Source organism: Trachurus trachurus (assembly GCF_905171665.1).
Source record: "Trachurus trachurus genome assembly, chromosome: 1".
Taxonomy (NCBI): Eukaryota; Metazoa; Chordata; class Actinopteri; order Carangiformes; family Carangidae; genus Trachurus; species Trachurus trachurus.
Window position 1 is genome coordinate 24880477 of NC_139891.1, and position 26409 is coordinate 24906885.

At 40.8% G+C, this 26409-nt stretch overlaps 1 protein-coding gene across 6 annotated transcripts; it reads right to left on the reverse strand.

Annotated features, from left to right (window-relative positions):
• Positions 1 to 26409, reverse strand: prom1b (prominin 1 b). Of its 6 annotated transcripts, XM_083972190.1 has the most exons (27): positions 25657 to 26409; positions 16960 to 17021; positions 16387 to 16413; positions 16061 to 16266; positions 13417 to 13537; positions 12993 to 13056; positions 12787 to 12876; positions 11672 to 11889; positions 11487 to 11561; positions 11139 to 11202; positions 10633 to 10792; positions 9989 to 10141; positions 9329 to 9452; positions 9042 to 9145; positions 8297 to 8381; positions 8051 to 8197; positions 7802 to 7873; positions 7423 to 7515; positions 6255 to 6308; positions 6087 to 6167; positions 5239 to 5307; positions 4549 to 4638; positions 3064 to 3179; positions 2498 to 2563; positions 2191 to 2289; positions 1449 to 1483; positions 1 to 1345 (listed from the first exon to the last, which is right to left on the reverse strand). In XM_083972190.1, the coding sequence occupies exons 1-25, from the start codon at positions 25943 to 25945 to the stop codon at positions 2220 to 2222; spliced, it is 2700 nt and encodes an 899-aa protein (XP_083828316.1). In that variant the 5' UTR covers positions 25946 to 26409; the 3' UTR covers positions 1 to 1345; positions 1449 to 1483; positions 2191 to 2219. The 6 variants fall into 6 exon arrangements, with proteins under 6 accessions (XP_083828316.1, XP_083828318.1, XP_083828317.1 ...); XM_083972192.1 differs by lacking the exon at positions 2498 to 2563 and having other exon boundaries at positions 2191 to 2286; XM_083972191.1 differs by lacking the exon at positions 2498 to 2563.

Consider the following 26409-nt stretch of genomic DNA (forward strand, 5'->3'; position numbering starts at 1 on the left):
ACGGAAGTTTTTATTCACAGATTTACGCCCTTACCACAAACCCCTGTTGGATTTTAATGTGTGTGTGTGTGTGTGTGTTTATGTGTGTGTTCCTCCATTTGATTAAGAGATACAGAGGCTTCTGGGAGTTTTATTTCTCAAACCACTGGATAGCGAGGAAGAAACAAAACAAAACAAAAAAAAACGTAACCTCTGACAACACAAGCAGCTAGGCCCTCACTAATGGTCTGGCAAGAAGTGCCTAAGACACAATATTTTGTTTGTTAGCTGTCTTAAAACCTTGTTAGGGTAACATGTTTGTAGCTTATGTATGTGTGTGTGTGTACAGTATGTGTGTTGAATAGCTTGACACACTTTGCCTCATGCAGTGGTGTGAACCAGGATACACTCTGGACTAATCTCTTCATGTCTCAAAGATTTGAGGAATAATTCAACATTTTGTGAAATACTCTTTTTTTGTATTCTTGCCAAGAGTTAACTAAAAGATCGACAGCACCTTCGTATGTGCATGAAGCTACAGGGATTTGTAGCTGAGCTTAGCACCAAGACTGTTTACGCAGACTTTGGGGGGGTAATTAAATCCCACTAATCTACACCTTCCATCTTGTTTCTTTATTATGCAAAACCAAAACTGTTCAACCACAAACTTACGCTTTAGCCATGCTTATGTCACAACTCTGTGGATGGCAACATTGGACACATTGGTACTTTATGCTAAGCTAAGATAACCAGCTGCTGTTAATAAACATACAGATGTGAGAGCAGCATCTTCTAATCAAACTCTTGGCAACAAAGCAGAGAAGAGTGTTCTCCAAAATGTCAAACTATTCCTTGAACGTCTACCTGGTCAGTGCAAACCTGTAGACAAAATGATGCAAGCTACTTTACAAATATTCACCAAGCAAAGAAAAGAAGGAAAAAAAACAAAAAAAAAACAGCTACTCCTACGAAAAAAAAAAAAAAAAAAATCTACGTACATGTTATAAAACAAACTTTAACAAAAATATAAAACTTTCAAAAGTTTTGAAAGTGTAAAAAATGTACACTTGTGTGACCAAGTTAAAACTGATGGTGTAAATACAAATTCATCCTCTAGGTGTAAAACTAACTATGCAGGAAGAATATCTGAGAAAGTACAGCGTGATACACTAGAAGGACTGCTGTGGTGCTGCTGCTGACTGGAGACTGGGCTGTATGAGATAAATTACAGTTGGCTGGCATCAGAGGTCTTTGTCGAATGGCTCGAAGGGTTAATGGTTAACAGGGAGGTTCGTCCTTCTCTTCCCTTTTGTCCTTGGTCGTGTTAAAAGATCTGAGTATAGGAAAGACAGAAGGTCCAGTGGTCCTGGAGAAAAGAGAGAGGCCATGTCAGAAATGAACTGCACTCTGTCCTGCAGTGGATTTTCTTTTGTACTATTTCAGTAGAAAAAAAAATAGTATAAATTTACCATAAGGAAAAGCTCAGTTCCAGCTCTCTTGTCCGCTGCAGAAAAAGAGAAAATAAAATCAACTCATCTGCCCATGTTATGTTGCCTTTTGGTTCAGCGGCTGACATTTTTGGTCACAAACCATGACATCATCCGATACAATTTCATAATACACTATTTACAACATCACTGACCATAGATCTCAAATAGCTGCAAGGAATAATGGTGCAATTATACTGTTAAAACTATGTATCTTCATGAAAGGTTTATTTCAGGGCCACAGCTCTGAATTTATATAGAGGTTATAGTAGAGCCACCCATACAATTTTCTTAATCAAAAGGCACAGATCAGGTTTTTTTTTTTTTTTTGCACTTTCAATTCATTCATGTTTTTTCTTTTTTGTAATTTATTGAAAATCTAGGATCCAGGAATTTTGAGAAATAGTTGAGGTGATCAATTTATATTCTTATAAAAAATAAAACACGACAAATGTGAAATATGGTGAAATCTTCACAGACAGAGAGTCTGATGGATATGCGGATGATGAAATCAGCATGAGTGCTTTGTTCTAGATGAGTCCAGCTGCTTGTTAAAAGAAGCAGCAGTGATGGATGTTGAAGGTTGAAGAGGAGGAACAGATGGCGAAACATCACTCACGGCCTCCTGCGTAAAGTCAGACTAGTGACGATGATTGAATGGCTGGTGGTTGTTAGATGGATTCTTCAGTTAGTAGATGGCGACACATTGATTAATAATCGATACCTCTTCAACTGGGAGAGTGTTCCTGTGGGTCACCAGTCGTAGCTTGGAGGAGCAGAGGCCCGAGGGAACCGGGTCAGAGTGTCGCAATAGGGGGAGCTACTGTACGCACACACACACACACACACACACACACACATACAGTACATACATACATACATACACACACACACATGGGGAGTCGTTTATAAGTTCAGTGTCGTTGGAAAAATCTCATTCAGCACATTTTGCTCTGTCTGTTGACAAATATCCCTCCACCAATTAATACCTCGGCATGCAAGTCAAGGCCGGTTGGGCACACAGCTCGTACCTGACCACAGAGAGGTTTCCATGGATATCGCGCACCTGTTCACCATGATTACCTGAATTACCCAAACTGCAACACAAGAGCGAGGGAGGACAGGTGAGAAAGAGAGTGGGATGGCGAGCGTCACTCTCCACGGAGGGGGGAAAAAAAAAGTCGAGGAAGTGACGTGAGGGAAAACGAAGAAACAAGGATCCATGCAAAGACACACGAGACTGTGCTCGTGGTTTCTGATGAAGAGAAGGAGACGAAAGAGGAGATCCAGAGATGAAGTATCCCATACCAGAAAAAAACAAAAAAGAGTAGGTATGTGAACGAGGATGAGCATGAAGAGCAGACAAACTTCAAAGTGCAACAAGCCACGGGTAAGAGGAGCTGGACAGAGCGGAAATAACAAGACGGAAAAACATGAAGAGAGTAACGACAGAGGGAAAGAGAGAAGAGAAGGATTCGTTAATTTTGTTTTGATCTATCTACAACAGAAAAGACTTAGAGAGACGAGGAGAAAATCTAAAGAACGATCTCGGTCTCAATCCTAAATCTGCATATGTGTGTGTGTCGTCTGAACTCACTCCTCAAAGACGTCCTCTGTGTCCATCCTTCTGTAATACTTGGCCAGTTTGATGGAGAAGACGATACTGGGAATCAGGAGGATGCAGCAGCCTCCCAGACCAAACCAGAACGTGTTCTGAGAAACACATGAACACAATTATCGACACATTCACCTGTGATACTGCATTCGTCTTTCAAACAGATACTTTAAAGGGATAGTTCAACATTTTGGCAAATTGGCCCATTGTCATAATCGCTACAGTCTTAGCAGTAGGTTAGTTACCTTTAATTGTCGGTGCAAGCTATTTTTAGAACGGCGGAGCAGAGCCGTGAGCTGCTCAGAGCTACGCTACGGAGGCTAATGGGATTTCTTGGTTTCCCACATCAAACTCATCAAATACACAATCCAACAACTCCAAAATGCTCTCGTGGACAAGTTGTGACCTGCACATTCACCACACTATGAGATAATAACGGAACGTTACGAGACAGAGTTGTTTTCGAGGTAAATTCATGCAAAACTGCTGATGTGTGTTACTGTCGGGGCAGTTTTTCGGCAAGCAGTCTCTGCATTTGCCTTGAAAACAACAAACCTACTGCTATGACTATAGGGATTATGGCAATGGGCCAATTTGCCAAAATTTTGAACTATCCCTTTAAACAATAAACCCAACGTGTATTGGACCTTTCAAACAAGAGATGTAGGGATTCACAGGTACAGTTTAGACTATAAAATGTCTTCAATGGAAAAAAAACCCTATAATTTTTCCACAGCTCTGAGAGACTCAAATCGTCCTAAATGCTGTAGTTTAAGATCCCATCAAGAATAAAGCAATGAGTCTTTGGCGTCTTTGCTTCAAAAATGATTGAAAACAGCTTTTAATTGCGTTTCAGTTGCCTGACATATTGACATAGATATGGTTTAATCTGTGGACTGAAAAAATAAATAATACAGTCATACAGTTACAGCAGCAACAACTCACACAAGGACACACAACACACGTGCACATGGACAAGCGCTATAAAGCAGGGCAGGACATATAAATACAAACATATGCAGCGCTGTAGGAGCTGCTGGAGCCCTGATATATGAATTCCTGTTTATATTGCTCACAGTCTGTGGTTTGTTTGGGCTCATTAACGTCTCACAAACTCACATGTATAGCAGATAAGTAAATATTAAACTTTTACAATTCCTCAGGGCCGTGGGCAAAGACAGCAAAGAACCTATGTGCCTGAGAGTCCCAGCCTTGCCTTTAAAACAGACTCTGTCCCATCACAGTGTGGGTGAGTGTGTCGGAGGCGTGAGGAGGACATACTGTTCTCATACGTGTGGTTGCAGAAACCCAGAGCTCCCTCAGAGCGTCAAAGAGCCGTTTATATTTTTAGTTAAAATCCTGACACATATAGGGAACATGTACAGTATGTGCAGCTATGAAATTCATCAGTACACCTCAGCAGCCTCACACACACACACACACACACACACTGATAGCACTTCTTACCACTGAATCCATTATGAAGCTGCACGCTACGATCTCCATGCTGTCCACAAGGTTACTGATGGGTTTACACTGCGCCACCTCTGATGTCAGCTGGAGAAGAGAATACACACATAGTAATAAAGTCTATAAATGTAAAATAAAGTTTATTTATGCAGCTCTTTTCATATACAAATGGTTTGAAAATCATAAAAGAGAAAAAGAGTCAAAACTATTCACATCACAACAAAAAGGGAAAATATTCAGCATGTTTTTATATGATGTAATAAAAGCAAATATGAGCTAAATTCCCCCTCTCTGTCTCCCCATTTCCTGTCTCTCTCTGACTGTCCTATCAATTAAAGGTATAAAAGCCCCCAAAAATTATACAGTATATAAAAAAAACAACTAAATTGAACAGGTATGTTTTTCGCCCCTCTAATATTTCATGGTGGGGGTGTTCCCCCGTTTTACATTGGGAAACATTTAGAAGCCAATTTACTTTCATTAAAAGTCTGACAGCAGAAAAATCAGCTTGAAAAAAAAAACATGAATGAGTTTCTCAGCATGTTCATAAACATAAAAACCATGAATGTAAACAACAGTGTCCGCGTGATTAACATCAGATGTAAAGTCAGAACTGAGCAATGAGCAGACGACCCGACATTGACCCATGACCTTCGAAGAGACGGTGAAAACTGGGAGAATACTCACAGAGCTTTTCACCCAGTCTGTGTACTGTTTGAAGTATCCCACCAAGCTCACAGTGTAGGCCCTTGTCTCCTAGAAACCAACAGAGGAATAAAAGTTAAGAAATGTGATCTACTAGGTAACAAATCAAAAGTAGCACCAGTCAAAACAGAAGAGGAACTAGGTAGAGTTACAGACGAAAAGACAAACAGTGTGCTTCATTGTTAATGAGCTTCAGTGTAAAGAAAGTAAATATACTGAGATGATAAAATGACAGATGACAGATTATCCGCTGTTTTGCTAACCCTCCTCCCGGCCATGTGCATTTGTTTTTTAACAAAGCTGGCGAGAAAGCAATCCATGGAGCGGCGGATAACGTTATATATCGTATACGTGTTACGATGTGTATATTTGTGTCGTCTTATCTGTCGTAAACAAGAGATTATGGGTTACAGGGTGCGTTTGTGTCGCGGTGCGTCAGAGACGAGAGCTGGGGCGGCGCTGATCTTGCAAAGTTGGTGTTCGGCCAAGAGATGCTCGGTGGAAGGCAGAGAGCCTCCACTCTCCCTCATAACAAGTTACAAGCCATTTATTTAACCATCACATTTACTCCGAAGCCGGTTAATTAAGGTAAGAATCCTGCATAGTTCCTCTTTAAATCAGTTCTAAAGGAGACAGTGAGCCAATGAAGGAGAGCGAGGATTGGGGTGATGTGAAGTTATTTGCTCAAACAAGTAAGAACATTATTCAAGATGACTTAATTACAACTTATATGCACAGTGTTATGTTACCAAACTATTAACATATCATATAGTATATATATATATATTACAAAGCTGACATGGGAGTTTATGTGTCTTAAAGTCTTGTACCTGCTTCACCACATGGGAGGCGTTATGAGTGATGAGGTACTCTGCTGCATCGATGGCACTCAGGATGTTGGTGACCTTGACCTGAGAGAGAAATAAAATCATTTCAGTTTTTTTATGTGTGCACGTGTCTGTGTTATAACACCACTGGTTTTGTTTGTGTTTTCTCACCGGCAGGTCGTTGGACGTCCTCTGCAGCTGTTTGATGCTCTGGCTCAGGGTGCTCTGTGAGAGAGGACAACAAACACAAACAACCCGGACGGTCAGTCAAACAAACAAACAAACACGCGTTCAAATGTCTGAGAGGCCAATTACGAAACACTCTGTCACGTCACGCCACCACTGTCACAACACGTACAAACCACGTTGCTACGGCAAACAAACACGGGACAAACACTGTCACTGTGCCGTGCCACAAACAGCGGCTTACCCGCGCTCTGACATATTTCTGTCACCATTTTATGAAAGAAATGGAGGAAAAGGAGAGAAAGAAGAAGGAACATTGAGGGGATGAGCAAACAAATACATTTTCAAATGTAATTCATGTGATATTAAAGCAGAAGTAAGCGATCCGGTCGTTTTGGGTAATGCTGCGTTCCAGGCAGGCTTTTGAAACCGTAAATTACAGCTTCAAGTCACGACATACGACTTTGTAGCGTTCCAGGCAACCCACTCGTGTTTTTCCGACCTGTTTTACCTGTGAAAGTCACTATAACGGCCACTCGTAACTTCCGACCCGTGAACTCGTACCAGATCGAACTGGTACCACTTCACAGGTCGGAAAAACACGAGTTACGCGTTGCCTTGAACGCACCATAACTTCTTGTCAGCCGATGGAGTTAGCAGCCCCCGCCCTCGTCATGGATCTATTGGTCCTCGTCCCTATGTCACCACATTCACGCGCATCCCTTGCCTGCACACACAGCCCTTCATGCTGTTCTCTCTCCTCATTGGATAAAACTTGTAGGATACGAGAAAAGTTTTCTCCTCGGCTCAGAGCAGAGCAGAGTGACTGACAGACCCGTGTTTCAGACCAAACACTCTATGTAAGTGATTGCTGTCGAAAGATATAACTATTTAAGACTTATATTAACACAAATATATCGCTTACTTCTGCTTTAATTTAGTATTCTATTATACATTATTATATCATATATTATTCTACAGTTATTTCTCATACAGATACTTCTGTTGTTCCTGCTGTAACAGGAGTTTTATAAACACAAACTTTATGTTATGTCAGTAATAGAACGGTGTGAGTGGAGGTGAATTTGCTTGTGCGGAGTGTAGTTGTTGGTATGGTAGTGTTTGTGTTTGTGTTTGTGGGAGAGGTGATTACCATTGCTTGCTCCAAGGGCACCACCTGATCTCTGTGGATCTGTCTGATGCTGCTGGCGTGTCCTTTGAGTGCGTTCTCCAGAGCGCCACGCGGCTGTAAGCAAACACACAAACATGGAGTGTTCAGGATTGAGTGATGAATATTAACTCAGTGATTTATTATTCTTTACTTCCTAACATAATCATCCCTCTGTTCATGTCGTGGCACCAAGAGTCTGGACAGCTGCAGTGAGGGATGTTGCTGTGTCTGATTCTCGTCTTCCCACTCAAACCAATCAGATCAGTGTATACACCTGTTTCTTACACATTCAAAATCAAAACTCTCGTCTTCTGTGTAGTTCGTAACACAACTCCTTCAGTGCAGTAATGGTGAGACCTACCAGCTGGTCAGCCTGAGCCTCCAGGTCAGTGGAGAAGGACAGGAGATCCACGAGTGTGACTCCCTTATTCACCTAAAACAAAGATGAATCAAGATGAACACATGCTGCTGTACATCTTTCACTTTGACATTCACTTTCTTCATAGTTTAATATAGGCTTCAGTTTGGATTATGGTGTTGTTATCTAAGTTGTAGTTTTGTTGGAAGTTTTAAGGTGTACTGATAAAATGTGCACACACACACAGATTACCTCGGCCAGGTACGCCTCATAGTCGATCTGTCCGACTCCAGAGTTGGCGAAGTTGATGAGGCTGTCTCTGCCGGTCTGCTCCAGCAGTGTGATGCCCTGCAAATCGACCTGCACACTCTCCAGCACTTTGGCCAGATCCTTGTTGTACTGTGGCCAAACACACATACAGTATATTACTATATATACGCACATGTAAAGAGGGACATTGTGGTCCAGAGTCGGGCTCCTGAAGAATCACCCACTTACCACAGTTCTGTTGAGGAAGGTGTTGATGTTGAACATGGTCTCCAGCTGCAGAGCATGATACAGGCCGTTGTTCTCATAGCACTCCCTGCAAGACAAAAGCAGCTTGTTCATAACTCTGAATGTCCTTGTGTTCATAAAAACCTAAACAAATGTAGACAATCAATTTGAACCAATTTGTCCATTATAGGGTTATAATGGGTCTGGGCCTATTTTGACTGTTTTTGAATACTTTTGATTTTGCCTTTATATATATACCACATTAAAAAAAAGTTTAACATGCCCATGCTTGGTATCTTTTTTTTTCAGCAGAACTTCATCCATATGATCATCTGACAATTATTTTTTTCACTTTTAGCACTTCTTCTTTAGTACTTTATGAACACAGTGAGGCCAAAGATACACAGAAATAATCAAATCTGAATTGAAAAAATGTATATACCCTCCCCCGGTCTATGTCAGACATCTCTGGTATATTCATCACGTATAGTATCAGCTGATTTTTTTCCGAATATATGGAAAGAAATGCATCCCATCGCATCAATTTCATCATTAAAACTATCATATCTCCAGTTTTACGTGGTCTATCAAACTAAAATAAAAACTTGGAGAGAGTTTCAAATCCGCACTTTCAAGTGAATTTGACGGCAGCGCTCCAGGTGAACTAGTTTCGTTTTTATGGCGCTTTGAGGACGTCATGTGATCTGATCACGCCTGATCATAGTGTACAGTATGTGTTGTATCTTACCTGTACATGCCTCCCAAAGTCAAGTCAATGTTCGGATTCTGAAACAGCATCCCAGGAAGGAAGTTCCTCTTCTCTGGATGAACCATGAACGGTGTGTCTATAATCTAAACACACATAGACACACACACACACATATACATTCATTCATCAGCACAGAGCTGCAGTGTTGTCTCTTATGTAAGACTATCCTGCTCAGATAAACCTCTCTCCAATACAAACACAGAGAGAGGCAGAGAGGAGAGTGAAAATAAGACGCTTCAGGAAGGAGGAGAGTTTGTGTTCAGTACCTTGAATAGCTGTCGGTTAGCCAGAGGCTCACAGATCAGCTTCTCCACGTTGCCACCAACAACAAACAGGGTGGTCACGATGGCCATCAGCACCCAGGCAAAGATAAAAGAGAAGCCCACCCCTCTGGAAGAGCAAGAGACACAGTGTGGGAGATGTTACTCACACAGAAACATCACTCACCTTATTATCACTGCTTATTTAGCTTTATTTAAACAATAATCAGGCTCTAAAGTATGTGCAAAGACAAGGACACGTTCTCACTGAAAAAGCTGGGAAAAAGCTACAAAGACAGTAAAATGTGTGACTTGAGGGAGAGTACACTTATTGATTTGGACCTTTATATCAAATGAAATTAGCCTCTAATAGTTAATGTAAAGTTTTACTATACAATTCAAATGTGACAGTGACTAGTTTGACCGTTGACACTGTCTCTCTCATTAAATAAAACATTTAACCATCTATTATTCTTTGGATTTGACCAACATTGTATACACTTATAATAATGCTATTATATATGATTATATTATTTAGACATGAGAAGGTTTTGTTTGTCATGGCAGGAAAATCACAGCTGTGTCAAATCTGATCTTATCTCATCTTAAACGTGTAGATCCTTTCTCTCCATTTAGTTGGATTACACTGTTGCCGGGGTAACGTACGCCATTAGCAGGTTGCCGCCGGTGTTTGAAAGGCATCCCCTGGTTGTTGGTGAGGCCTGCTTGTCGTAGCCGCAGGTGCCACACAGCAGCCCGAGGACGTTGAAGGCCAGGACCAAGACGGCCATGCAAAGCACAACGACACAACCGATCCACCTGTGGCACACACACACACACACACACACACACACACACACACACACACACACACACACACACACACACACACACAATTACTATAAGTTGCGAGGACACTGTATTGAATCATATCAGTTTCCAGGAACTTTACCCTAACAACTTCATTACTAATCTTTCACCTGCAATTACTGATTTTTTTTGGCCATTTGAAGACGGCAGGACCAATTAAAAATACTTCAACAATATATGGAGTCAGGTTTCTGTCCACCTGATGATTAATACACTAATATATTGTGTGTTTAAGCTCTGTTTCTCCATAAAGAGTCAAAACGATTACAGTTTTTAGGGATCAGCAGATAATTCGCTTTACGTTCATCAAGGAAATAGTTAATTTTGTGGAAGACAAATTCTTGCTGCTATACTGTGACTGAATTTTGTTCCCACAATTTGATTATGATGTGTACACAGTTAAAAAAAAGAAAAAAGAAAATGAAACCACATGCACAAACCTGTAGAAATCCATCTGGTCCACCTGTGGGTAAAAAGACTCAATGTTCTTCTGTCCCTGGTTGAGGAAAATGGTGAAATTGGCCAGAGAAGGTTCCACTGGGAACATCTTGGAGAAGCCAATGATTTCTGCGCCAATCTTATCCAGCATGCCTTTTACTCCTATGCACATAAAAATGAAAAGGCCAAGTAAAAAGTCAGAAAAGGAAAAGCATTTATGCATTTTTCTACCCCCTATATTAGCAAGAAGGGCTGTCACGTCAGAGATAACAAGATTGAGAAAAGGAGGAGGAGAAGAAGTGTCACAGAGTAGAGTGAAAACAGACAAAACAGACTTACGAGGAAGAGCTGTGATTTCATCATCCACGAGTGTGCAGGGGAAGATGAGACAGAGACAGAATATAAAAGTGAAGATACTACAAGCTTAATCTCAACTTGTTTGTACAGAAGAGGTGGAAACAGAATGTTTAACCGAAACTAAATACACACATACGTATACTTTATGTACCTGAGACAATGTTTTTAGTTTGCTCTTTGACCAGTTTTGGTGTGTCATTAAAGGACGAGTAACCCTGCAAGGAGGAAAGAAATAAAGAAAAGATGATTAAGAAAAAAATGTTTTTGAACAAATGTATGTTCAGGATGAAAGTGGTGAGTGAACCTGAGGCTCTAATTACACCTGGTATTGACATGTGATCTGTACAGGATATTAATAACTCCTGTCTGCCAACATTGTGATTTCAGACCAAGGATTCAGCCAAAATGTGAGAAAAGTACAGTTTTATGTCAATCATCTTGAGTTAGTATCTGTAAGACTTTACAAACTCCTCCGTCTGACCAGGAGACAGCGACTCACCTTTTGTACAATGTTGCTTAGATCTGTTTTCAGGACCGTGTTGACATTGGCCAAGGCTGGACTGACATCTGAGAGCTGAAAGCCACACAAAGACAAAGCAAGAAGGTAAAAATGGAGAATGCTGCTGCTGATTTGCATTCGTTTTTTTTTTCTTTTGTAGGTTTTTTTTTTAAATTCACTGGTACCTTAGAGAAGTCTGCGTTGACTCCCAGCTGGGACAGCGTGGATCGGATGGTGTTGCAGGTGTGAGACACGGCTCCGTTCGTGCAGGCGGGGTCGGACAGGGTGTTGGACAGAGAGGCCCGCTCCCCCGACAGACTGGCCTGAAGTTTCCCCGTCCCGTCCTGAAGGACCTCCAGAGAGGAGCTGACGTTCTCCAGAGCCTCTTTGGTCTCCCGCATGGCTGCAAAACAACAGAGAAAGGATGGAAAAACTATACCTTTTAGCCAAAATAATCCACAACACTGTGTTGTTTTGTGTTGTCCAATGACCACATACATCACCAAACTGTCAATATAATTACAATAACACAGATCACACCAACCACAGATCAATAACCCACAGCAACGGCCTGTTTACAGGGTGAAATAGTGGCTGGTTCAGGATCAGCATCTGTTTCTAACACAAACACAAAGTCACGAGCACTGCACCACTGAATCCACATCAGCTCTGATTTACCTTTGATGGCATTCTCAACTTTTGCTTTAGATAAAAAAAAAAAAAAAAGAAATGTAGGGGGGATACAGTAGAAGGTGAGGGGAAAAGAAAGTTTAAAAAATGGTGAGGAAATGGATTCAGGATTCTGCAGCAAGAAGCCCACAAGAGAGGAAGCTGCATGTACAAGCAATGCCTAATAGGTGAAGCAACAATACACAAAAAATCATGTTTAAAGTAGATATATTGCTGTGTAAAATGAATGAAAATATCATCAATATGGGCAAAAGATGATGCCCCGGCCGACAAATCGTATTCTCCAGATGTAAATCGACACATTTTTTTTTTAGGAAAATGAATTAAAAAACAAAGAAATAAAATTAACAGCAATTTTACCTGAATATGCTATTGCGATGCGTTTGTTTCATTTTCTATAGACTTTATTAGGTTTGTTACAACTGTATGACATTCACGGGTGTTTATAATAACATTTTAAACTATCTGTGTCTTTCATAAAGACCAATCGTGTCTGAAAATTGATGAAATATGACATAAAGCTATTCAGAAACAGGAACAGGAGGCGCTGTGTCAGCTGTGTGAGCACAACAGGAGGTTATGGTGAAAGCTGATGCAAAGTGAGTGTTACCTCCTGCCATGCGCAGGGCCGTGTCCAGTGACGGCACCACCTCTTTCTCCAGCTGACTGTGGATCCTCCCACCCAGCAACGGCCCGATGTCTGTCAGGAGCGACAGAGCGATCAGAGCAGTTTCACGGCAACACTGCATTTATAAAACTGCTTTGTTAATACAGAGACAGATACTAGTGTGTAAACAGTCTGGGTTTTAAACTTACTGTCGAGGTCTGACAGGACTTTGTTCTTTGCCGTGGTGTACTGGCCTGTCAGGTAATCGATTTGCTGCAATAGAAAAAACACATAATAATGTATATATACATATATTTTTTTCTTTATTTGTTCCAACCAAGGTAATTGCACGACTTTTCCCAAATAAATATACCAAAACACAATACTTTCTTATTCCATGGTCAGAAAGGGGCAGGGAGAAGTTAAATCTTATATTGCCTGCCCCTCACTCACTACATACTTGTACTGAAATAATCTGTCAGTCTTACATTAAAATAAACAAAACAAACGAACTATGTTTCAATCTGACACTTTCACACTAATATAAGTTACCGTAATAATGAGTTGTCTGGTTTTAGTTTTGTGTGTATGTGTGTGTGTGTGTGTTGGGGGGAGTTTGCATCTGTGCTTTACCTCCGGTGTGTTGTTGGCAAATGTCCTCAGGTCCCTCATGTTGGTATTGATGAGCCGGCGTGTGCTCTTGATGTGGGTGCTGACATTATGGTTTGCAGCATATGCAATAAGTACCCCCACACTGAAACATACACAAACACAGGAGGGGGGGCTTCAGTAAAATGTGACCATGACCATTATTCACCAGCAGAGGGCAGCATGACTACACACAGAGGGGTTTCTAGCTGTAAGTCACTGAGGAGCCACCACAGGGCTCCAGGCTGCCCCTAGGTGGGAATAAAATTTGAGACAATGCAAGTAAATGTTTAATCTACTTGTGCATGTGCAATCAGTAAATTTGCTGTTTTATTTTTAACACTGGTGAAACATGGAAAGGGTGACTCAAACAATCTGGTATCTGTCATTAGAGGTGGCAGGCCAATGTGTGTGAGGGTCATAAATTAAAGGGAAATGTGAATATTTGCTTTGCAAATCGATTTACGGTGTGTAGCCCTAAATTTAGAGGCCACTGTGCTCCTAGGAAAAAAAGTTAGTGTGGAGCCGTGCACCAGAATCTTTTACAAGGGACAAATGATGAGGATTAATTAGAGAGTAACATTTGTCAGCGAGAACTGGTGGAGTCTGTTTTTTATTTTTTATCATGTCAATATCTAAAAGTTTGGATGATGAAAGAAGACAGTTCAATTCAGCAGCTTTCTCTCCATGTCGATCTCTTTTTATAACAAAGGATGGTGATAAAGTGAACGACAGAAGCGCCCTTAAAAAAAAGAAAGAAGAAGAAATAGGGCTGATCCAGATGCTGGCAGCAAGAAACCAAAGATGATCTGTCTTTCAATCCTTCAAAGTTTTTGATCCACATCTCTGTTACCAGGTGAGGTACGAGACTCACATGAGACTCACAATCAGTGAACGTTCATCATGCAGAGTTACTGACATCTAAAACTTTAAATTATTCAATAAGCTTTAATTCTGTAACTGAGTATGATTTAATGAGGAAAAGGAACGACAGACGGTGTTTTATTTCTGGATTCACCACTAACATCGACCCAGATATCATGTGCATTCAATACTGTGATAAAAACTGTCAGTTGAATTAAGTCTGTAGGCTGTGACAGTGACAGGCTGATGATGGATTTTTATATTAGTTATTATTACATTTTGGCTGAATAATCATTATTACATTTGGAAAAAACCTGTTGTGTTTCAGATACCTGTGCCCTTTCACAGTGGAAACCCTAAAAGCAAAGTGAGTTTTTCAAAACAGGCTGAGAACAGAAAGACAAAAACCATCGAGGGGAGAAACAGAAAGCAGGAAAAAAAAAATCATAATGGCAAACCCTGACCTGATGATACTGCAAAGTGCCTCAGATGTCCTGACTGTATGTGTGTGTCTTTTTTCTTTTGCATTTGTGTGTGATAGAGCTTGTGTGTCTGTCTGTGATGTGAAAGCATTCATTCAGACAGAGAGGCCACTCACAGTCAGCCAAGTGATATCAGTAACAACTAACTGTCCTGCACAGTTCAGGTCGTATTCCTCCGACCGTACACCTGTCTACTGCACTGAGCAGGGACAAGGCATGCATGTCCCACTCAGTATGAGTGTGTATGTGTGTTTGGATATTGTACACATAAACAATACTTTAAAGAGATGTAAAAGATGTACAGTACTCTTGAATGTATGAATAATTTGTGTGTGATTTATGATTTCTTTTCTATATGATATTTCTACAGTCGTTTATATTCTAACAAGTAATATAAAACTTCTAAAAGCAGCCTTTATAGCAATTTCAACTGCAGTAATATACTGTAAAACAACCCTTCATTACTTATTTTAACAGCTTTGCAAACACAACTCTCCTTATAACTATTTTTTTGTTCCTTTAAAGCAGAAGTAAGCAGAATATTTGTGTTAATATAAGTCTTAAATAGTTATATCTTCCGACAGCAATCACTTATATAGAGTGTTTGGTCTGAAACACGGGTCTGTCAGTCACTCTGCTCTGCTGTAAGCCCAGGAGAAAACTTTCCTTGTATCCTACAACCTTTATCCAATGAGGAGAGAGAACGGCACAAAGGGGCGGTCCTCTCTGTGTGTGCAGCCAAGGGATGTGCGTGAATGTGGTGACGTAGGGACGAGGACCAATAGATCCATGACGAGGGCGGGGGCTGCTAACTCCATCGGCTGACAAGAAGTTAGCCAAAAACGACCGGATCGCTTACTTCTGCTTTAATTAAGTAACAGATTTGCTCATGTGACCAAAGCTACTTTTGCTGTTTTAGTTTTATCCTCAGGAGGAGAGGATTACTGTACAACTGTAGTGACTGATTGTTTAGACAGTAAAATATCTGTGTGTGTTCAGAATAGATTTCAGTGTTGGATTGAGTTAAAGTCCAGAACACACACGGTCAGTATAGTTTGGTGTCCAGCTGCTCTTTCTACTGTACATCCAAAAAAAATACACTCATGCATGAAAAGATGTGTATATTTATTATTTTCCTTTTCTCTGTTGCAGATGAATGAGACCACTACAGGTACAGCAGACGCTAACTCACACTTTCTAACAGCTCACCAGTTGTCCCAGACAGTAAATGGTGAGAGCAGCAGACTCATCATTTATCATCAGGGAGATCGGAGGAGACTCACATGATGAAGATGGAGGTGGCGATGAGCGTGGCGGTGTAGAAACCTCTCTGACAGTCGGTGTTCTTCCTCTGCCTCTGGTGCATCTCCCCTCCACAGTTGTCACAGCAGCGACACACACAGAAAAACAAGCCGATGATGGGCGTGAGGATCACGAACACAACGCCGATGGTCCCACATATGAGGAATCCAGCCTCATAGTAGATCCACTGGAGGGGGCAGCAAGATTCATCCGATCAGTATTATAATCATTAATCAATACTATAATCATTTTGCAATTGTGGTGTGAGCGAAAAAATGTAGAGCAGAGGGATGAGTGATGAGTTTACCTGTAGCAACAGGACAACGTTTTCTGGCTGTAACACCAAAGCACATGCAGCAAACACACATAAACACACAGATACACACACAAACAGTGACACACGAAGCCACAGCAACAGAAAAACAAAGATAAACACATCAAGGTCAGTGTGACAGCCAAGAGATTACAAGGTGGAGTAATTCCAATTTCTAAAGAGGTGCCTGAATGCAACATCATGGAAAAGGGTAAAAATGGGTACATGAAATTCAAAATAGTCCTCCTGGTATTATGTCATGACACAACCACACTGTGGTTCCTAGTACTGTCACATGCGTGTTATGTAGCGTGTTAAAGTGATTTATTACTGTGATAACAGGTTTGTCTTTTAAATGGGACACACTAAGGGGTTTTAAAATGTCCCAAATTTAATTTCTAGGTGCATTTCATTCTTCAAAATTTCAAAAGACATTATATTTCACAGGTGTTAAATGACAGGCTTCACTTTAAATGTCAGTATAGGTTCATTCACCAGTGTTAGATGGACACAGTACGATTACATCACGCTGTAACTTCATCTTAATCATCATTTAAAAAAACGTACCTTTCTCCAATTCTCCATTTTGATTCCCCCCATGTTTTGCTGAATGACTCTGACAATTAGATCTGGAAAAAAAAATGAAGACACAAATGTGTAGGTTAGTATGTAAATACACAAACATTTCAGTTTGCAGACACTAAAAAAAAAAAATTCATTATGCAACAGTGTTTCACAGCTGAACGTAGGCGTCACAGACAGACAGACAGACCGACTTCCGGTTAACATCTGACGGGCAATGAAAAAATCCATTTATGTATTCACGACGAGACAACACAGATTATGTGGAATCATTTTTAATTTCCGAGGACAGTATTGCGACTGTATTTCCTCATATATTGAACAGCTGTGTGTTTGGGTGTAGTATTGCCAGCGAGCGCTGCAGCTCAGTCCAGCTGTCCGTGTGTTTATATAGGTCATCCAGCACTAAGCCTACCTGGACGGTGACTCACCCCGACTGTTAGTCAGCAGGTGAGCACCTATTCCTCCTCACACACACTCACACTAACGGGAATACATGCATGCACATTGCACACAGATATAAGTACGTAGGGCTATATGATGACTATATGATGTGAATATTTTAGACGATATTGCGATTTCAGTTGGAATTATCAATTTTTTTTAATTTAATTTCCTTTTGTTTTGTCTCAAAGCAAACAAATACGTCACTTCACATCTGGAGAATATAATTTGTAGATTGGAGCGTCTCTGCAGCAGCAGCAGCAGCAGAACAAGGACAATGCACAACAATGTGACACATTTAACTTTGTCAATGCATCTCCTGTGATTTGGATATGGCTCTTGCCAGTCTTGGTTGTATTCAAATTCATTCTGCAGCTCTACTTTTTGAAAAATTTGACAACTGTTTTGTGTCCACACGCGATACACGGAGCGAGACGTCGCTGTGACAAAAAAAACTGTTTACATTTTAATTTCTAGTTCTTAGGGAGTGTTAATGGAGCCACATAGTGAGTCTGCTCAGGTTGGTAGAGTGGCTGCCACTGCACATGACAGGCAGATGGAGGCCAGTTTAGCATGCAAATGCTGACACAGCTGCTGCACACACACTCAGACACACACACACTGAACCAGACATCCTACCTTCTGTTTCCACACCTGCTGGTCTCAGGTGATGTGAGCTTGTACATTAAATGCTACTAAATCTTTTCTCACTTTTAAATGAAGTGGATTTCAGTACTAATACTAAAGTCTATAGGATAGCCTACTATGTAGAATAAACTTTCATTCATCCTCTCTCTCTCTCTCTCTCTCTCTCTCTCTCTCTCTCTACATCTCCTACAAGGCAGCCAGACACCAACAATTATTTTCATTACTGATTAATCTGAAACTCATTTCCTTGTTTATTCAATTATTCTGATGGTGTTCGGTTTCAATGGATAATGATAAAGAGCAGCAGCAAATATTCACATCTGAGGAGCTGTAATGAGAGGTTTTTATACAAATGTTGGATCAAAATTGTTAATTTCTTACAAAACAACATATCTGTTTAAGCTTTCCTTTGCATATGGATTCATGGTACTTAAATAATTAGCTTAGTATACACAGTCCACTACATGATACTGTGAGTGATTTGTATGCGTTTTGTTGGATTGAGTTGAATGACGGGAGGTTGTGTGAGCCCTCTGACGGACTGTGAGAGTCTTTCTGGAGGAAAAGGAAAAGGACGTGTTAGTTTGAGTATCATTTGTGACTGAATGGATAATCCTCTTACTGTGACACCATCTTCTTCTTCTCCTGAGAAGATGTTTGCCTTACTTGTTACTTTTCTTCCATCATTGCACCTGCCTGCGACTGTGAATAAATCTGGTTGGACTGGAGAAGCTGTCAGACTGTCACGTCGGGTGAAGGCATCTAACCCTGAACTCTGCAGATGCAGCACCATTACCACATCTGATACCACCTGTTGGTGCTCAGCTACTTAGTTAGCATTAGCCATGAGGGCAGTTAAGCTTAGACAGCTTAGTTCAGTGACCCAGTATAGGAGCTATAGCTACACCAAACGAAAGGAAAGGAAAGGAAAGGAAAGGTGGTGGGGGTGGGGTGCAACTATCAGAATTAGACCTGAACGGATGAACAGACCACCAGTCGACATGAACTCAAGTGTATAGTGCAACAATTAGAGGGAGTAAGTGATTGATTTAGTGAAAAAATATAGGATTTCCCTTTAGAAAACGGTGAGAAAGTGACATTTTCATGTTTTCTGTTCGTTCCGATGGATTTTTTTGTAATAAAAAATGTACTTATCATGTATTACCGATTGTTAACGGACATTTTATGTGTCTCATAACTCTTTCAAGGATTAAAAAAAAGAAAAACCTGGTTGAAAAAAATGAAGCGCGCACACTCGATGAGCGTACACATGTACACGGTGAGACTCAAAACATCGGCAAGAAGCCAGAAAACGCTGCTGCTTCTTAGCTGCTGTGATAAATAAGTCAGACCTACAACCCTCTTACCGTTATGTGTAAATATAGGCGAGCACAATCCTCTACACTGACCGGCTGTGGGAGATTACTGAGGGAAGGTGTGGACTGGAGGGCTTTACACAACCTGACCACCATCTACGCTGCTTTTTACATTAGGTTAGGGTTAGGCCTCGCCATCCAACCCATGACATCATTAATTGTGGATTTCAATAGTGGATGCAACTACAGACGAAATTAAACTAAAGACCTATTGTACGACAAATATCTTCTCTTCTTTTAAAAAACCACCAATCTTTCATAAAGCAAAGCAGGGTTACTATACAAAAGTTGTCAAAAATAGACTTAGCTACACTCCCACTCATTCTTGCTATTTTTCTTTACAGACCCACAAAGCTGCACTTCAAGTTATCGATGCTTCTATATTTCCTTAAACAAAAGAGACAGCATGCACGTTTAGTTGTCTTTCCTGCATCCTGGACAGCAGACACTTACATGAAGCGAGAAATATATAACATCCAATCAAAGTGGTGGAACTATCCACTATTTAATGAATTTGACACCTGCTGTTTCTTTATTATGTGACTTGGTTGAACCAAGTTTAACACTGTTATAAATAGGGATTGTTTCTCAGAGAGTCTAAAAACACAGGGTCACTCCTTCTTTGGCTCAGTTTTCATCACCTGCCTCAACGTTAACGGGAAGTGAAGCTGTGGGTTGTGTGGTGTTGTCGCATTACGACATGAGTCATTTCAGGTTTGCCAAAGCACAGTTCTGTTAGTGCTTATGTTACTTTAAATACGACCAGCTGCACAGTGTGTTTGGCTGTATTACACAAGACTGTAAGTACTGTATGTATTTCCATGGCTGCAGAAGCTAAAGAAAGTTACACTGACCACTTTGAGCTGAGCAAAACAACTAAGAGGATTACGTGGAACGTCTTTTTCCTTTTTACAGTGAACTCCTCAAGTAGGAAGAAATGACATTTTTAGATGACGGAAGAGTTTAGAGTATGACATATCAGAAAAGATGCATCATACCTCCCTGGAGGACAAATTGACAAGTGTTCATTCCACCAGTTAAAAATGAAAAGATATTCAGTTTAAAAGCTTAAAAAAAGCACCAAATATTCAAATTTGAGAAGCTAGAAGCCCTAAAACTCGTAACATTTTTTATTTAAAATGATCAATTCTTGCCCTGTTTTTTAATATACTAATCAATTAATCAACTAATAATGTTGGATCCACAAGAGACAGGCCAGCCTTTTTTTTTTGTCTAATACACACTGTTGCCCATAAAGTTGTAATAATTTAGGTTTTTAGACACATTCCTCTTTTTATTCCTATCAGTAATCACCTTTGACCAGGTACAATGATTACATACTCAGTCCCAGTTACCAGTTTTGAGAAGATATACACTTTATCTATCAAGAATAAATTACATTATCACAATCATTTCATGAGAAGAGGTAAAAAAAATATATTTTATACCTACTTGATGGGTGACACTGCACATAAACAGGAGTGTGTTAATAGCAGAAGGTGTCATAATGTAAGATAATGATGTGTAAGTTTTATTGCAGAGTTTTAAGGGAGAAGCTTCTGCCGCATGCTTTTCTTAAATGTCTTTATATGAGACAACTAATGTGAGTGTGATCTGATTTAAGACACTTGCTTCCTGATGAACAGCCTGTCTACTTCCAATCACAGTAATTAAGGCAAACAGACAAACACCAGGACTATGACCCACTTTCAGTGTGTGTGTGTGTGTGTGACAATGCCATCTGTAGCAGTGGTAGCAGCGCCGTGGTAGCATTGGCCCTGCGGATGCTAATCCTCTAATCTACCCTGTGTGTTATCAGAGGGATAAGAAGACCCAGACTCCACACACACATACACACACACACAGTGACCGAGCCCAAAAATGCGTCTTCACTTTAAAGTCAACCTTCACAATGAGTCGTAACGACATGGGACACATCACTGGTCATGAAGCAGCGATGTCCCGTTGTACACCAACAGGAAATCTTTTTCATTATCTGAAACCATTAAGATGTGAACAGCTCTAAACCTGCAGGGAACATCTACAACATTAAACATATAACATGAATTTGCAGCAGCGCAATACTAAAACTTTTTATTAAGACTGAACCTCAGAGAATCCAACTGATCTGAAAGCATCAACCAATCAGCTGCCTGTCCTCACTCTCCCTCACGTCGACCCACCTTCACCTCAACTCAACCGTGGACCTACTGTACTACACCTAACCTCAACCTGTCACCTTTCCACCAGCTAACAATAACCTGACTTAAGCTCTAACCACAACCATGGACCAGCAACACAGTCCCAACACCACTTGAATGACTTAACTACCACTGAGAAAACCTGAACTCAGTGGAGTATGTGTAGCTCACAGTCCTCTGTCTGTTTCTATTCAACTGGAGGAGCGAGAGACACAAAGCATGTCAGGAACACCACAGTGTTTCTACACCGCTCTCACTGAAAAGCCTGTGTGGCCTTTTTGAGCAGTTTACATTTGTTTTCCACAGATGCTGACTGGGACGATGGAGCATCATTTATTTATTTATTTATTCCCCACTTTTGCTGTTGGATGGTGGCATTAGGTAGGAAAAGTAAATCACACTTTAAGAGCACAAATACAAAAAACAATGGATTATGGTTTTGTTTTTATAAAAGAAAATAAGAATAACCACTGTTCATTGCATCGTTAAATTCATAGGTGCACAGGTGAAATTTGATTATGGTGAAGAAAAGTGTATGACAGAAATAATCCATCCGCATATTTTAAGGAATGGGATAAATCTAAAAATATATATATTATAGGTGTTAATGTAGTAACCTGGCTACATATTGTAACTATTACAGACTCTGTTAAACTTAATGAGATTATTACATGTACAGTGGGGTTCAAAGTGCAACTTTTCATTTTCACCATGTCGTCCTAGAGCCTCCAGCTGCAAATAGATCATCCAAATTTTTGGAAATGGCATCCAAGACATTATACTAATAGTCTATGAAATAAAAGTTCACCTACATGGGCAACATGTTACAGAAGAAATAAGTTGAAGGACACAAGTGAAATGGTGCTCATAATCAAAGGACTCTTGTTTTTGTTTTGTGTTTTTTTTTTTGCATTAGGCTACATTAATCTAACCACATACAGGAGTTTCTATATAATAATAATCTCTTTGTAACTGCAGTTTGAAGATCAAATTAGCTCAAATTATGACTGCGGGTTATTTACAACAGGTTTATGATTCAGTTTGTTTGTGTAAAAACTGTAAATACAAAGACATAACAAACTTTGATCTCCGATTTTAAAGTTAAAAAGCAACTTCAGCTTTTAGAGTTTTTAAAGCAGAAGTAAGCGGAATATTTGTGTTAATATAAGTCTTAAATAGTTATATCTTCTGACAGCAATCACTTATATAGAGTGTTTGGACCGAAACACGGGTCTGTCAGTCACTCTGCTCTGCTGTAAGCCGAGGAGAAAACTTCTTGTATACTTCCTTGTATCCTACAAGCTTTATCCAATGAGGAGAGAGAACGGCATGAAGGGCTGTGTGTGCAGCCAAGGGATGCGCGTGAATGTGGTAACGTAGGGACGAGGACCAATAAATCCATGACGAAGGCGGGGGCTGCTAACTCCATCGGCTGACAAAAAGTTAGCTAAAGCGACCGGATCGCTTACTTCTGCTTTAAGTAAAAACCACTTTGACTCTTTTAGACATGCTCGCATTGTTTGAATATTGAAAATGTCGGGTTTTGAATTCACAGATTAATGACTTCATACAAAAGATATTCAAACTAGTAGTTTTTAATATATTTGTTTGCCTCTGTTGTTAGCACCTGGAAACTGGCGTATTATTTACCTCAGGCTCAGAGGAACCTGGCAGTTCGTGCCTTCAGCAGCTGCGGTTGCAGATAATAATAGGTAACAACAGGTATCTTGTATGTGTGTGTGTGTGTGTGTATGTGTGTGTGCATGAACAACATGCACGGTTTTGTACCCATGTGACATATGATGTGGGACGACAGCGTCCAGGTGGTCTCTCTACCTGTGCGTGTGTGTGGTTGTGATAGTGAATCATACGGGACAGTCCCTGACAGCAGCAGCATATGGCCCAGTGGATTAAGGTATTATGCAGTGATGCAGGTGACTGAGAAAGCCTCTTCTAATCGCTGATCTGCTAATTGATTACCCAGCCAGCGGCTCTAACCCTGGACACCAAAATGGCAGCAACTTAAAACCCTTCAATCCTATTGCACTGTGTCATCCTCCAACGTGACCACTCATAGTTGTACAGACACACACACACACACAAACAAACCGTTTTTCGTCACGTCCAGTTCCATACATCCATCACTGGGTTACTATACTATAGCATGGGGGGTGGGGAGTTATAGGGGGCAACATTCATCCTGTATGTATTGATCATGTGACAGAACCGATCAACTTTAAACCATCCCAGTAATGTTACAGCGTGAGCCCGGCAGAGAGGATCACTTATGAGCTATGACAGCAATTGATCCCATTAATCTGCTGCTCATAATATTGGTTTATGGACTCAACACGTACACGCACGACGTGCACACATGATCTTCTGATCCAGCGGGATTTTAATTGGAGGCGCCACTTTAGTACACATCTACTCTCAGAGAGGGAATAGAGATACTCTGTGTCGTCAGTACAGCTGCTGAGCTTCTCAGTGTTTTGGACTTTGTAAAGTATTTTAAGATGCACAACATCAACAACAACAAGTCTGTCAGATGATGTTACGCATGATGTGGGTGGAGTCAGGTGTAATCAACGTTTATGGCTTGTGTTGTGATGCCTTCAAATCAAATCTACCCGTGGGTTATCGACACAGGTTATACTGTATGACCTGTGAGCAGTTCATGTCCAAAGAAATCATCTGCCTGCTCAGATTGATTAATTTTATACAACTTTTAGAGGCCTGGAGATGAGACAATATTAAGTTCGGTATTTCACAACACACCTAAATTCAATCCACTGTTTTATCACATCTTCTACTTGCAGTGTAATCCACCCCAGACTGTATAACATATCCATACTTCTTATTTCTATACTACACCATAACACAGATTGATCTCTATACTTTGCTTCACACAATCATACTGCAGCTGTGTTTTTCATTGCATGTAATACCTTCAGTTGTATGTCTATGAATATTCTCATTCATCCAGGTCATTGTTCTCTCTCTCTCTCTCTCTCTCAAATTGAATCGTAGGCAACTGGACTTGTATTTGTCTAGAAAGACGTTTTGCCTCTAGATTCAGTTGTACTGTGCAGCTCCCTATACTCTATTCATACATCTAGGCTATATTATTTATATTCCCTCATTTTTTTCTATTACTAATTAATTATATTCATTTCCTACACTCACATTGAGGATGAGTGGCACCACCTCCCAAAGGATTAATTAAGCTCTGTCTTATTGTATCTTATGCTACCAGTAGGCCTATCTTTCTTGTGATCTTATCTAAATTCCCTGGGATCACTTTATGGTTAAAACCACTACTACAGTACACTGCATAAATAAAGATGAAATTTAGGTCAATAAATACAGTACAATTGGTGGCTCAGACTATAACTGTAACTGTTGGAGCTACAAACACAAACAAGTTGAATTAGCATTTAGTGATGATGTAATGACAATTTGTAAGAGATACAAGTCTGTGGCTCATTGTGAGAGAGGGAACTTGTGAAGAAGAAGGAGAAACACTGCAAAAACTGTCTAACAGTCTCTGTCTAAGAATACTGTCTTATTTCTTGTCAAAATGTCAAATTTCTAGTCAAAACTAATCTCTTTCCACTTAAAATAAGACTCATCACCTAAAACTTAACTTGTTTTTAGATCATTTTCACTTGTTTCAAACTAATTTTCACTTGAAACAAGTAGAAAAATCTGCCAGTGAAAGCAAGATTTTTGTGCTTGTAATAAGAAAGAAAAACTTGCTCCACTACCAGATTCTTCTACTTATTTCAAGTGAAAATAGGCTTGAAAGAAGTAAAAAGTGTCTAAAAACAAGCTACCTTTTAATGTGATGAGTCTTATTTTAAGTATAATGAGATTTGTTTTGACTAGAAATGACATTTTGACTAAGAACAAGACAAATATTCTTAGTAAGATTGTGAGTTTTTGCAGTGAACAGACCCAGAGTTGAGGGATGGAGGAGAAAGAGAAGGGGGGTGTAGGGGGGGCGGTCTCACCTTTGGGGAAGTTGTTGGGTTGAACAACGTAAAGAAACGCGTGCACTACGTGGAAGAGGATCCCTATGGCCCCGGGCTCGTAGTAAGCGTGGGTGTCATAAACCGCTGCCGGTACAAACCCAAAGTCCAGGGGCTCCACCGGCGGAGGGGAGCGCTGTCTGCGGGGGTCCGCCCGCTGCAGCCCCCCGCCCCCCGGGGCTCCTCCAGCCCTCTCATCCTGCTGCTGCTGCTCGCCGCTTGTGGCCCCCCAGCAGCAGAGCAGCAGGACCACCCACCGTGTCCACAACATGGCTCAGAAAAGTCCAGCTTTGACCCCCCACCCAAAAAACAAAACAAAAGTAAAGTGATAGGCTGCAAAGAAGGAAAAATTAACCCAACAAGTGATAAAATGAAGGGCAGATAAACTCCGAGGGGAGGGGGATGGATGGAGAAGGCAGAGGGGGGAGACGGGCTGTTGACGCCAGAGGACACCTGTCCCTCTCGGCGGCGGCGGCGGCGGCTTATCCCCTCGGCTCTGCAACAACCGACCGAGAAACTTTACAACTCCACATCCGACGGTCGACGGTTCGAGTCCCCCCGTTAGCTCCTTCTGGTGTCCCCGCGCGGACTCTTCACAGACATCATCTTCATCGTCATCTTCTTCTTTACCATCATCATCATCATCCTCTTCTTCCTCCTCTTCTTCCCTTCGCCCGGACGCAGCTCTGCACAGCGGACCAGCGGCCGAGGAGGATGTGCTCGCGGTCTCTCGGT

What these genes read in the sequence shown, in the direction of transcription:
- prom1b (XM_083972190.1), bottom strand. Translation starts at nt 25,945, where the DNA reads ATGTTGTGGACACGGTGGGTGGTCCTGCTGCTCTGCTGCTGGGGGGCC. An exon ending in GGACGTCCAACGACCTGCCG is followed by an intron (nt 6,168 to 6,254) that starts GTGAGAAAACAC and finishes TTTCTCTCTCAG; the next exon opens with GTCAAGGTCACCAACATCCT. An exon ending in GCTTCATAATGGATTCAGTG is followed by an intron (nt 3,180 to 4,548) that starts GTAAGAAGTGCT and finishes TGTGTTTCTCAG; the next exon opens with AACACGTTCTGGTTTGGTCT.